A 13,461-nucleotide genomic window follows, 5' to 3' on the forward strand; every position below is an offset into this window, starting at 1 on the left:
ATGAAAGAAGACAGAGCTTGGAATAGGTTAGTGACAGTGGAGAGAGGTGTTCTTGAGACATTTAGAGGGTAAAACTGACAGAACATGGCATTGCAGTGGTTCTCAAGGTGTGTTCTGGGGACTTTGGAGTGGTCTCTGAGGTCCTTTCAGGAGGTCTGTGAGATCCAAACTGCTTTCATAATAGTATTAAGAAATTATTTGCCTTTTCACTCATTCCCTCATGAGTTTTCCAGAGGTTACATGCCTGAGGCAATGTCATTTCTCTGGTGGCTAATGGAATGTGTGCGTGAGTATTACTGTGTTTTAAAAATTTCTGAGCTTTGCCCTGGCCAATGTGGCTCAAATTGGTTGGGTGTAGTCCCATGTACTGAGGGGTTGCCAGTTCAATACCTGGTCGGGGCACATGCCAGGGTTGTGGGCTTGATTCCCCAGTGGTGGGCGTGAAGGAGGCAGCCAGTTGTTTCACTCTCGCACAAGTATTTCGCTTTCTCCCCCTCTCCTTTCTTCTTTCTCTAAAAATCAATTTAAAAATCTTTTTTAAAAATTCTGAGCTTTAATTTATAATACCGTGAATATCGATATAATCTACATTAATAAAAGCTCTTTAGTGTCCTCAATTTTTAAAGTATAAAGGGGTTCTAAGACCAAAAGGTTTAAGAACCACTATGGTATTAGATTGAATTTGCAGATGGTGAGAGAGCAGGAGATTAGCTTTATGGATGTGTATAAATGACACTGCCTTTTAGCCTGACAGGAACTCCAAAAGAGGCCCTGGTTGGGGTTCTGAAAAGGAACAGACCTGATGTTTTAGACAGGTTGAATTGGAGGTGCTTTGAGACAGCCAAGAGGAGATGCCAGATACCCATTTGATATGTTAGATACAAAGATCTCTAGGTCATAGGGGAGAAAATCAGGAGTAGTGAAAAAATTGGAAATTGTCAAATTGAAGCCATGGACCAAGAAAAGAGCGCCTAAACAGACTGTAGAACGAGAGAGAAGAGGGCCTAGGACTGAGCCTTAAAAACCCAGACCCTCAGTGGCCTATTAGAGGGGGTTGAGCCTATAAAGGTCACAGGAAAGGAGTGACCAGAGAAGTAGGAGGGAAAGTAGGAGAGGGCGGGAGGAGGCTTTACATACCAGCCAGGTTGGAAAGGACAGACCAAGGGTAAGAGACATAAAGTTGTCATTTTCATCCATAAATTTCTGAGTGCTTGCTATGCTGGTACAGGGTAAAGCCTTCTGGAAGTAGAAGAAAACATTAGGGGAGGAGTCAGGGTCAAAGCATGAGGGAGTAGAATCCTAGCAGTAAAAATAGGGTCCAAGGACAAGCCTTAGTGATTCAACCCCCCAGCAATAGAAGGGGGATTCTATGCCCTCCTCCCCCACCAACAGTAACATACCTATGAGTATTTAGTGAGAGACTGAACATGTAAGTCATTGAGCTCTCATTGAAACATCTTCATAATGGGGAAGTGCAAGATAGCCCAATCCAATTTTAGACAGTTCTACTTATTTGCAGTTCTTCCTTTTTTAAAAAAATAAATGTTTTTTATTGATTTCAGAGAGGAAGGGAGAGGGAAAGAGAGATAGAAATATCAATGATGAGAGAAAATCATTAATCGGCTGCCTCTTGCACTGGGGATCTGGCCCACAACCCAGACATGTGCCCTTGACCAGAATCTAACTCAAGACCCTTTAGTCCTTTCGCAGACTGATGTTCTATCCACTGAGCCAAAACAGCTAGGGCCCTCCCCCTCCTTTTTTTTTTAAGATTTTTAAAAATTGATTTTTAGAGAGAGAGGAAGTGAGAGGGAGAGAGAAAAACATCAGTGTAAGAGCAAAACTTTAATCAGCTCCCTCCTGCACAATGCCCAACCAACTGAGAGCCACACTGGCTAGAGCAGCTCTTCCTTATTTTGAATTGAATATCTGCCTCACTTTACCTATTGACTCTAGTATTGCTTTCTTGAGCAATTTAGATAACATAAATAACATATTTCATATGACAATTTTTCAAATATTTGAAACCAGTTATCATGTTCAACTTTTGTTTTTGACATCATAATATACATACCTTGAATTACAGTTTTTTTTCAAGCCAGTTAATCTGTTAAACTAATTCATGCCAAAACACAAAAACAAGCCAACCACCCCCTCAAAAACAAAAAATTACTAGGTAATGAGGTAACCCAAAAGAGAGACCCCAGACAAGACAGATGGAATTTCCCTATGTACGTGAACATGCTCTTCCTCCTATCTTTGCCTATAGAAATTGTACCCACTTTTGAAGTTGAGCTCAGGTGCCATTTCTTCTATAATACATTGGGTGGTGCCCTTAAGCCATGTAGCTAGCCAAACCTCAACTCAAGGACTTGTCTCTCAAATTCTGACACGCATTTGATCTAATCAAGGTTTCATTAAGCCAGCAGTCGCCAACCTTTCAGACCTCATGGACCATCAGTGGTTCACAGACCACTGGTTGGCGACCGCTGGTCTAATGCAACTCAAGCGCTTTGGCTCTGTTTTTACTCCATCTTGCTCCTTTTCTTGCCACTGCCTCCCACAGTGAGGCAAGCCAGGTTGCAAATTCTAAGGAATGCATAGCCGAGGAGACAGTGAAAGCAATCAGTTCTTTCAAGACGCTAGGGTAGGCCCTAGCCGGTTTGGCTCAGTGGATCGAGCGTTAGCCTGTGGACTGAAGGGTCCTGGGTTCGATTCCAGTCAAGGGCACATGCCTGGGTTGCAGGCTCGAACCCCAATAGGGGGCGTGCATGAGGCAGCCGATCAATGATTCTCTCTCATCATTGATGTTTCTATCTCTCTCTCCCTCTCTGAAATCAATAAACATATATTTTTTTAAAAAGTTAGGGTAGTGGCTTAAGAGAGTGGGAGAAATAAGCTCAGGATATTTTTAGGTTAGAGATTTGAGCAGGTTTATGAAGGGAGGCACAAAGACAGCTGAAAAGAAGATTGAAGGTGGTGAGAGGGGACCGTGGAGGAGCTGACTCCTGCTAGGGAGGAATTGGGAATCTAGGTAGAGGGCTTATAATGCCTTGGCAAGGAAGAGGGGAGCCCTCTTCCTGTGTGAGGAGAGGAGAAAAAATTCAGGCAGAGGAGAGTTGAAAGAATAGGGTGACTTGTATTGACACCCAGACAATAATTAGTTAGAGAGCTGCACACAGTGCAAACCTCCGATCCTAGTACAGATTTGGAAGAATGGAAACCCCAACTGCAGAGGTAGTGACCATACACAGGGGAACAAAATGGTCAGCTTCTTTCACTTCTATAGGTTTTTCTCCTCATTATAAATTCTTCTGTGATACTAGATGAGACCAAAAACTGTTTAATGGTGGTAGCAACTTCAAAATAAAACGCCAATTTTGAAAGTTGACACACATAGGCTCTTCTCGTGGTCTTATGGAATGAAGATGGCCTGGTCCATTATAAGGATATTGGAAAATACTGGTTAAGATTTTCCATTGAGGAAGAAAAAATGATTTGATTCCTCCCCCATCTCATCAGCCCCCCAACAGAAAATAGGGCTGAGAGAAAATAGTTGATGTCCAAAACAAGCTGTCTCTTTGTACTTGCAATGACCTGCACATTAACAGACCCAAAGCCCTAGTACTCCCGCCGGAGGCAACTTCCTGACTGCATCAGCTTCCTGCCAGGAGGCTCCTATGAGAAGGGCTAGAATCTGAGAGCCCGTCTTTCAGCTTTGAGTCAGAGTACAGAGCAAAAGAATCAGCATATTCTACCATGAGAGTTTTGTTTCAACTCTGCTGTTCTGGGTTAAGGAGTCTAGCAGAGAGCTAGTATGCCCTCGGAGGAATTCGGACTGCTGGCAGCTTAACCCCCTGGCTTCCTCCTTCATGGGAAATGGTGGGGTACTCTGAACACAGGACTACTACTCTGATCTTTTGCTTAAGCTGGTATTAGAATGGGGCCTCTCGGTACAAATGGCCTGATGAGACTAGAGCCAGAGAAGGGTGTCCCAGAGAACCTGCCATTCCTGCTGTGCTTGCCTTCTGAGACCTAGAATGACGTGTGTCTCACATAACATTATGATTTGTACTGTTTGGCTCACTGCTATCCCTGCTGGTAAATGTGTGAGCATCGATGAATCTTAGAGTTCTCTTGGTTCAGGATCCTGTCCTGTTCAAGTCCCTGTCTCATTTGTTCTTGAGTCCTGTTGTGCATCTCATTGGCCCCCAGTTTCTGAAATGGAAGATAAAAACAAAACTGAAAATGCTCTAGAGCAGTTCTGCCAACTCCTGGTTTTTCCATTGGCTTCCTCTGATAGCCATTGGTTTGGGGAGACTTCCCTTTCCTGCCACAAGCTGTGGCCTGTACACAATAGCCTCTGGCCCATTGCCCATCAGATAACAAGGCTGGCTCTCTGCAGGCAGCAATGTGTATTGGAAAAAGTGAAAGTCTCTGGCTGGAAATAAAAGCTCAGAAAACCTTTGCTATTTTCCCCCAACCCCTCCTGGGTCTGTAGTGCTGGCTTCAGGTAAGCTAGTCCCATCCCACCTATAAAACCAGGAAAGAGTTTACTAGCAGCTGATGGAGAGAATGGGTGTCAGGGGCCATGGGTATTTTATCCCAGGGAGGTCTCACCTTAGACACTCTAGGTCATAGATTGAAGGCAGTTCATCTTGTCTGGGGTAGTTTGAACCAATGTCTGCGCTCTCCTCAGTAAGTAAGAGTTTTTCTTTCTCTCTAATCAGTCGCTTACAATAGACATTTTGTTCTAGGACACTTCAGATTTTATTGGCTAGAATTCAGTTGCACAGAACAGAAATCTAACTAGTTTCAGCAAGAAGAGATTTAGTGCACTTCTGGCTTATCAGAGCATTGGGAGAGTGAGAAACAGACAAACCACAGAGCTCCTCCCTCTTCTATAATCAGGAAGCCACCAGATCCAGAAGTGCAGTGCATCTCTTCTCTGGTCCACACCAATTACATGGGGATGCCTGCACCTGTACAACTGGAGACCAAGTGTGTGGCCTCTTCTAATGCTGCAGCAGGAAAACCAAGGCTTCCGTGTATGGTACCCAGAAATAGCAAGAACAGCAGGAAGCCATCTAAATCTCACACAAGTACATCTGAGTGGCTGAACCTACAGAGGGTCTTAGAAATAAAAGCTTTTAGGTGATTAACATTTGAAGCACAGGAAGGCCTGCTAGAAGGGTGGAGTGGATCCTGAGCCTAATCCTATATAATATCCTATATAATAAAAGGCTAATATGCAAATTGACTGAACAGCAATCGACCAGTCGCTATGACGTGCACTGACCACCAGGGGGCAGATGCTCAACGCAGGAGCTTCCCCCTGGTGGTCAGTGAGCTCCCACACTCAGCCAGAAGCCTGAGCAAGGCTCACAGCTTGCAAGCACAGCAGCAGTGGCAGGAGCCTCTCCCTCACCTCTGCAGCAGCACTAAGGATGTCTGACTGACGGCTTAGGCCCGTTCCCAACTAAGCCGTCAGTCGGACATCCCCTAAGGGCTTCTGGGTTGCGAGAGGGTGCAGGCCAAGCTGAGGGACACACACACACACTGCACAAATTTTGTGCACTGGGCCTCTAGTACAGTGGTCGGCAACCGCGGCTCGAGAGCCACATGCGGCTCTTTGGTCCCTTGAGTGTGGCTCTTCCACAAAATACCACGTGCGCAGTGCGATTGAAACTTCGTGGCCCACGCGCAGAAATCGGTTTTCAGAAAGGAGATAGACGAAACAAGTATACAAGACGAGTGTGGATAGTAGAGTTGGAAGGGGTCGACCTCAAAGAATGTACCTCAATCAGATTGAGGACGTTTTTAGCAAAGGCCAGTTTAGGAGTACCCTAATTAAGTTAATAACAATGTACCTACCTATATAGTTTAAGTTTTAAAAATTTGGCTCTCAAAAGAAATTTCAGTCGTTGTACTGTTGATATTTGGCTCTGTTGACTAATGAATTTGCCGACCACTGCTCTAGTACATTATATCTGCCACAGAGTGTGAAGGAAACAAATGGAATTCTACTGGGTTCCTACCATATCAATTTACCTGTGTCCACCACATTTATAACTTCGAAAAAAAAGTTTATGAGGTAGATAGTTTTTCAAGTGAGGAAATTTTGTTAAGAGTTTAAATTACTTAGCTAAGTGGCAAAGCCTGATTTGAACCCCTGTTCATCTAATTCCCAAGTTTAGGCTTTTCTCACTATACCTTGCTCTGGGTTGCTTCTGCTGCTGACAAATGTTGCCAACATATGGGTTGACTGTCCATAGAATGGGCTACTAAAATGTTATCCAAAGCCACAAGTGTGAAGCGGGCACTAGGCTAATGTTTGTAAGCCAAGTATTAAACAGTGCTCCATGTTTGGGGGTATGAAAAAAACAAACCATCTTTTTTTCGTGGGCACTAGAATTCTGTGCTATGGTGCCAAGGGAAAGGGCCAGCTATGTAGGTCTTTGACATTTGGGCTTCTGAAAAGTGGAGTAGATTTCTTATTTTTGGTCCAGATTTCCCTTACCTCCATCTTTAAGATGGCCAAATGGCATCTTGCATCCCTGGCCTTTGACTTACAAGTGACCATGGACAGAACAGCTCTGAATTTGAGCTGCATGAAACATGGCACTGTTTCTCCACATTAGCTCCTGACAGAAAGGCTGTCACATTTCCCCATGGGTGCAGATCCTTGTCCTCTGTTTGGATTGTTCCTGGGGAGCTTATTGTCCCCATGGGAGAAGTGTTGCCTTTGGCCACTGTATTGAGCAGCATGCCTACCTTTTGGAAATAAATTACGTTCTCAGAATTGCCTTGGTCGATCTGTACTAGAAATCACAAAGTCTATCTTCTAGCTGCAGCCCCACCATTAAATCACTCTGTGACTGGGCTGGGGCTTCCCCTTCTGTTGAGTGTGGATGATAATGCACTTCCACTGCAGGGGTATTGTGAGGGTTAAACAAGAGGTAACAGTGTAAAAAAAGAAAAGAAAAAATGTCTTCGCTAATTTCATTGCTCTGTTAGTTCATGGTACAATATCCATGAGTTTATACTCAGAGTAGTGTCAGTATTTGCTTAGAGGCTCAGGGTGTCAGGGCTTGGAAAATTTGAACAGACTCTTTTCCTCCATGAGTTATTTGAGATCATTTGGAAGGCATGGCTCAAGTACCTCAGAATTGGTAGCCTCTTACCGTGAGTGGGCTGTTGAGACTGGAAAACCAGCAAATATCTTTGTCTGTTTTCAGAGCAGTTTTGTGTCTGGTCTGTGCTGTGGAGACAGGTGAGAAAGCTAGGTTACTGAGAGCCCCAGGTTAGCCTTCCCACCTGAGAAACCTAATTGTCATGGTTCTTAAAGAGGCTGGGTTGATGCCCCCAGCAAGAAATTGGAAGTGTTCTAGATGGCCAATTCATTAAATTATCTTCTCTACACCTGGATGAGCCATATATTCTTAATGACTGGTTTCGTGTGGAAGAACGAAGGAGTGTTTCTTGAAGGACATTGAAAATAATAGTTTAAACTCCTTAGAGACTGTCTTTCAAAAAGCAACCCTCCCCACCACTCTTTGACTTTTCTGTAAGTATTTTCCCTCCTTTTCTGGGGTTTTTGGATTAGGGGGAGGAGCCATCTGGCTCAAGAAGTTTATTTGAGCTTTAGCACTCTCTTCTAGGATGTTCAAAGAGCCGTGACAAGCCCTCCACCAGCCTCTGTAAGAGACTTGGTCTGAGCTAGCTGGATGTCTGCTCCTCTCAGTCTGTACATCCCGGGCTGTACTCAAAGGTCTTGTTTCTGTGATCTAGGCTCCCAGAACCCTGGACGAAGCTCACCTCCCCCTGGCTATGTGCCTGAAAGGCAGCAGCGCATTGCCCGGCAGGGGTCCTACACCAGCATCAACAGTGAGGGGGAGTTCATTCCAGAGACCAACGAGCAATGTGTGAGTACAGGCTGGGGTGCGCCTTTGAGTGTGTCAGACCAAGGTTAAATTGGGGCATTCTCAGTGGGCATGGTGCAGAACTAAGGGACTCGAGCCCCATCCAATAGCTCTTCTATAAACCAGTCCTGCCCAAATGTGGATTATGCCTTTCTAGGGGCAAAATATCAATTTGTGCCAAAAATGGGACCTAAACTACCTAGCCTTCTTGGGTGCTGAATATGCATTTGATAAAGTTCTTCTCTTCTATAGTTCTCTCACTGATGTCCTTGCAAAATAACACTCTTGGTATTTGTATATTCCTTATAACTACCTGTCATTTCCACAGTTTAACATATGACCAAATCTAAGACACAGATTTTTTTTTTCATCAGCTGTATTTTAGTTTTGCTGTTTTTTGATAAAAGGTAGGTTATAGCCCTGGCCAGTGTTGCTATTTGGTTAGAGCCTAAGCCTGCTCACGGGAAAGATCATGGGTTTGATTCCGGGTCAAGGGCATGGAATCTCTCTCTCTCTCTCTCTCTCTCTTTCTTCCACTCTCTGAAAAGCAATGGAAAAAATATCCTTAGATGAAGATTAACAACAACAACAAAATTTTTTTTCAAAGGTAGGAAGTAATGCCATATCCAGATTACACTGCAGGATTAGTTACTTGAACTTTTATGATGGTAAGCAGCTATATTCATTTTCTATTATTACATAACAAATTGCTACAAACTTAGCGGATTATAACAGCACATATCTATCCTATATAATAAAAGGCTAATGTGCAAATCGACCGAATGGCGGAATGACTGGTCGCTTTGATGTGCACTGACCATCAGGGGGTAGACACTCAACACAGGAGCTGCCTCCTGGTAGTCAGTGTGCTCCCAGAAGCCGAGCTCACAGCAGGCAAGCACAGCGGTGGTGGCAGGATCCTCTCCCACCTCCATGGCAGCACTAAGGATGTCTGACTGACGGCTTAGGCCCACTCCCCACAGGGAGCAGGAACTAAGCCATCAGTCAGACATCCCCCAAGGGCTCCTAGACTGTGAGAAGGCGCAGGCTGGGATGAGAGACCCACCCCCCGGGGTGCACAAATTTTGTGCACCGGGCCTCTAGTATTTTATAGTTTCCTTGGGTTAAGAATCCAGTTATGACTTAGCTAGGTCCTACACTCAGGCTCACACAAGGCTGCAATCAAGTGTTTGCCAGGCTACATTTCTTTCTGGAGCTTGGGGTTCCCAAGCTCACATAGTTGGCAGAATTCGGTTCCTTCTGATCATAGTTCTTACTGGCTTTTGGCCAGTGGCCACTCTAAGCTTCTAGAAGCCACCTACAGTTCCTTGCCATGTGGCCCTCTCACAATATGGCAGCTTCTTCAAGGCCAGTGAAAGAATCTCTTGCTTCAGTCTGCAAAGATGGAGTCTTACAAAATGTAACATCATCATAGAAATGAATATCCCAATATCCCATCCTCTTTGCCGTAGTCTATTGACTAGAAGCAAGTTCTAAATTCTACCAGTCTCAGAGAGATGGGATTATACAAGGCTGTGATTCATGGAAGAAGGACCACTTTATGGTGGGTCCACCACAAGGGATAATCCATTTTAATGGCTAGCTTTTTTTCTCTCTAAGACTTCTACATGAATATTTACTAGTATAAGAGCTTTATTCATTAAGTGTCAAAAACTTGAAACAACCTAAATGTTCATCAAAGAGAGAATGGATAAACAAATTGTATTATAGTCATTCAACAGAATATTAGACAGGGGTTTTTATTTTATTTATTTATTTTTAATGAGAATGTTTCTGATTCTCAAATTTTATTTTATTTTATTTTATTTTTGTTAATCCTCACCCGAGGATATTTTTCCATTGATTATTTTTAGAGAGAGTGGAAGAGAGGGAAAGACAGAGAGAAATATCGATGTGAGAGAAACACGTCGATTGGTTGCCTCCGACCAGGACCAGGGCCTGAGGAGCCTGCAACCAAGGTATGTGTCCTTGACCGGGATCGAACCCGGGACCCTTTGGTCCACAGGCCAAGGCTCTATCCACTGAGCCAAACCGGCTAGGGCTAGACAGGGGTTTTTAAAAAGGAACACTGATATATGCAACAATTTGAATGAATCTCACAGCATGTTGATTTAAAAAAAAATGGCTAGTGTTTTAACTAGTGGCTCACTTGATGAAAATGGCATTTTGGTTTAGTGAACTCAGCAAGAGTGAGAATTCTGGCCTCATTTTGAAGTCTTTTTTTTTTAATGTTTTTATTGATTTTTTTGAGAGAGAGGAAGGGAGAGAGAGAGAGAGAGATAGAAACATCGATGAGAGAGAAACATACTGGGGATCGAGTCGTAACCTGGACATGTGCCCTGACCAGGAATCGAACTGGTGACCTCTTGGTTCATAGTTCAGCACTCAACCACTGAACCACATCAGCTAGGCCTCATTCTGAAGTCTTCAGTGACCTTGCTTTGATTGCAAAAAGATCCACTCTTATAAATTTTGGGGTTTTGGTCTGGGAAGGGGAAATTTCTTAAGGGTAAACCATCCAACAAAAGGGCCAGCAACATCACATGGGGGATTTTACAAAAACTGCTTCTTGTAACTTTTCTTTCTTCTAAAACTGATTCTTGTAACGTTTCTTTTCCCTTTAATAGCCAATCTCTGTACAACATTATTTGGACTATGTAAGCTATGAGAGGCTCTTTACACTGCTTCTTTTCTCTTCTATATTTCTGCCTTCAGATAAATTTATGTTTAGAACAGTGACCTGGAGTGCTTTTAGCTGCATATTCCCTTCTTGGGTATTTTACTGACCATCCTTCCTGTTTTCTCTAACCAGAGCACATCTGAACATCAGCCGCTCTAGGGGTGACTTAGGTATAAAATCTTGGAGATTGCAAATAGGTTTGGTTGCTTTTGTTCTATATCCCTCCCCATGGTCCTGTACCCTCATCCTTTTACTGCTTTCTTTTACCTGGCTGGTCCTCCAAGGCATAGGAGTATTAGACTCCCAGTGAGGACTTCTGGAAAGAGGCCAAGGGAGGTGGTGGCTAAGGAATGCCTAGGTCATTCTCCAGTGCCCCGCCTCTTTAGCTAAAGAGAATTGCTGCTGGTAATTGAGCTATTCAAGATAAATGAACTTAGAGACCAAAACAGCATAGTGTATAGTGAAAGAATATTCAATTGAGACTTTCTTAAAAAGTGAAACTAAGTTAAGTTTATTTTGTTTTTGATTTAATCAGATTTAGGTAATAGTTGCATCTATTTGCTAATTTTTACAATGAAATTCTAAGAAGCATGATTCGTGTTTTAATTTTGGGAGGGGGGGGCTTAATTTTTGTAACAAAAATTTTGCTAGTGCAACGTAATTTTCCTCACTTCCCCTTTGATTTCTGCAGCACTGTCATAAAGAGGGTCCTTTTTTACAGACACCTTCACAGGATTCAGTGGGTTTTCCAAAGGCCTCTCTTGAACCTTTGGTATTCCTGCTCCTTCTTGATAATTTGTCATGTTGTAATACTTGCCCATTCTCTCTTCTTCTATTAACTGCTTCTACTGTGCCAAATATGCATTTGATGAATTACAAGCAGTTCTTTCCATATTGGTTTTATCCACTTTGGAAAAATCCTACATTCTTAGCAAGATTTGCAGTTTTACTTTGCCATTAATTTGTTTTGATTGGTAGTTTTTAAAAATATGTCATATATGACAATATGACCTAATGTGTTTGAAATTATGAGTGAGGTGGACCATAGTATTAAATGGTAAGAGATCATTTGAGTTGGAAACTAATTTTATGAAAGTTATTAGTGAATTTTCATAATTCCAGTGTTCTGCTTTCCTATGTCATGTTTAACTTTGGATCCAGATAGTAAATACTCTTGCTAGTAGATAACCACTTCCCCCATGGACAAAATGAAGGGAAGATTAGTTGGAGACAAAGCTAATCTAAAGGCTTTTTGTTACTGCATTTGACTAAGGACCAGAGAAACATTTTAACTTATATAGCTACCTATTGTTCCTAAACGAGAACCAGAAACTGGGAAATTTTTTATCTGTGTTAGCTGCCTTCTAACTGGTTTCATAACTTTAGACCATTCTCTTCAACTTTCTAGACCTGCAGTGGCTCATTTGTGAAGTGAGAGCAATACTTGTCTTTGTAAATTATAGATTATGGAGTGTAAACAGAAGGATTATGGTCCCACCCAAATGCACTGGAAGCTTTTGCAGGGTAGTACCATCTCCCGCGCCAGGCTCTAGCAGTCATGAGCCAAGAAAATGCCAACAAGAGAAGCAATATCAGCTTTGCTTTCCTTGCAGAACTCCTTGGGATGCCAGCCAGGCATTTTTCTCCCTCCTGGAACTTGCCATTCGAACTTTGGGGGAGAATGATACCTTCCTAATCATTCTTCTCACTGCACAGGCAGAGAAAGGTTACTTTCATATTTTGACAAAAAGGATCATTTGCTGGCCCTGGCTAGGCCTTAAAGCCCTCACTCACCTGGATTCAGGGATTTGAGCTAGGGCTCGGGTTTTATTGTATGACTTGCCTTGCAGATGCTGGATCCCCTGGACAGTGCTGAAAATTCCTTGTCGGGAAGCTGCCAATCCTTGGACAGGTCAGCAGACAGGTATGGGTTGTGGGGTTAGTACCTAGGCGTTTTGGAACTGATGGGCTGAGGAAATAGAGGTAGCTAGTATGTGTGTCTCCAATTTAGACACTGGTCTTACATGCCCATGGTAAAAATGTGCTTCTGGGAAAGAACCTCCTTAATTTTCCAAACACCATGAGAATGTTATGTTTATATAATTAGATGAATATAATAGCTGAGAATAGCAGCTCACCTGTATTAAATGCTTGCTTTATTGTCTCTACATAATACATGCTGCTCTAGTACTCTTGGCCTCTTTTGTGATCTGGACTGAGAAGCAGTGGACCTTCAATGTTTTGGGGACAAAATTGAATTATCATCTATGGGTTCTTTTTTTTTTTTTAAATGTTTCTGGTGGAATAATAAACTAGGATATAAAAAATAAAATATCCAGACTGCCTAGCTTACATAACTGCCTAGTTGGTGTGTAATCTTGTTCTTGCACTTTGGGAGGGGACAAGTGCTGTCCTTTACATGCCAAATGGTTCTGTGGAGCTGGTTTGCCCATCAGCAGGGGTTTGTTTGGAGTTGGCTTTGGCACTGATCCAGCCAGTCTCTCACCTTGACTTTGTTATGACCAAGAGAACGTTTGATCACATCTGATTGGGCTCAGAGCTGTGGTCAGAGGCTATGGGGCAGGTTTGTAAATTTTTTTTTCTTTGTGTCACTGATTAAATTGTTCCTGTGGGTACTGACCTTGTGACCATGGCCAAATTGGTACTATGTCTTTCTTAACAGATCTGAGCACTGGTGAGCACTGTCTTCCCTCTAGATACAGAATACATACAGTTATAGTTATTGATATCTGATTTATAGCTTTGTTTGAGGCTTGCTACTACAAACTGAGGGCTCTGCCAGGATAGGGACCAGCTCTGGCTTTGGACTATCTCCTA

The 13,461-nt window shown here is 43.0% G+C and overlaps 1 protein-coding gene across 2 annotated transcripts in view; it reads left to right on the forward strand.

Moving 5' to 3' along the window:
- Positions 1-13,461, forward strand: part of MAP3K3 (mitogen-activated protein kinase kinase kinase 3) — a 62,067-nt gene that overhangs the window by 40,087 nt on the left and 8,519 nt on the right. The window contains exons 7-8 of one of the 2 annotated variants that reach the window (XM_070395028.1): positions 7,792-7,925; positions 12,474-12,547. In XM_070395028.1, the coding sequence (XP_070251129.1) occupies positions 7,792-7,925; positions 12,474-12,547 (208 nt within the window). The remainder of the gene's footprint in view (positions 1-7,791; positions 7,926-12,473; positions 12,548-13,461) is intronic. The other variant, XM_070395029.1, reaches the window with a different exon arrangement.

This window comes from Myotis yumanensis, unplaced genomic scaffold (assembly GCF_028538775.1).
Source record: "Myotis yumanensis isolate MYYU_CA2020_CCGP unplaced genomic scaffold, mMyoYum1.0.hap1 SCAF_16, whole genome shotgun sequence".
NCBI classification, from domain to species: domain Eukaryota; kingdom Metazoa; phylum Chordata; class Mammalia; order Chiroptera; family Vespertilionidae; genus Myotis; species Myotis yumanensis.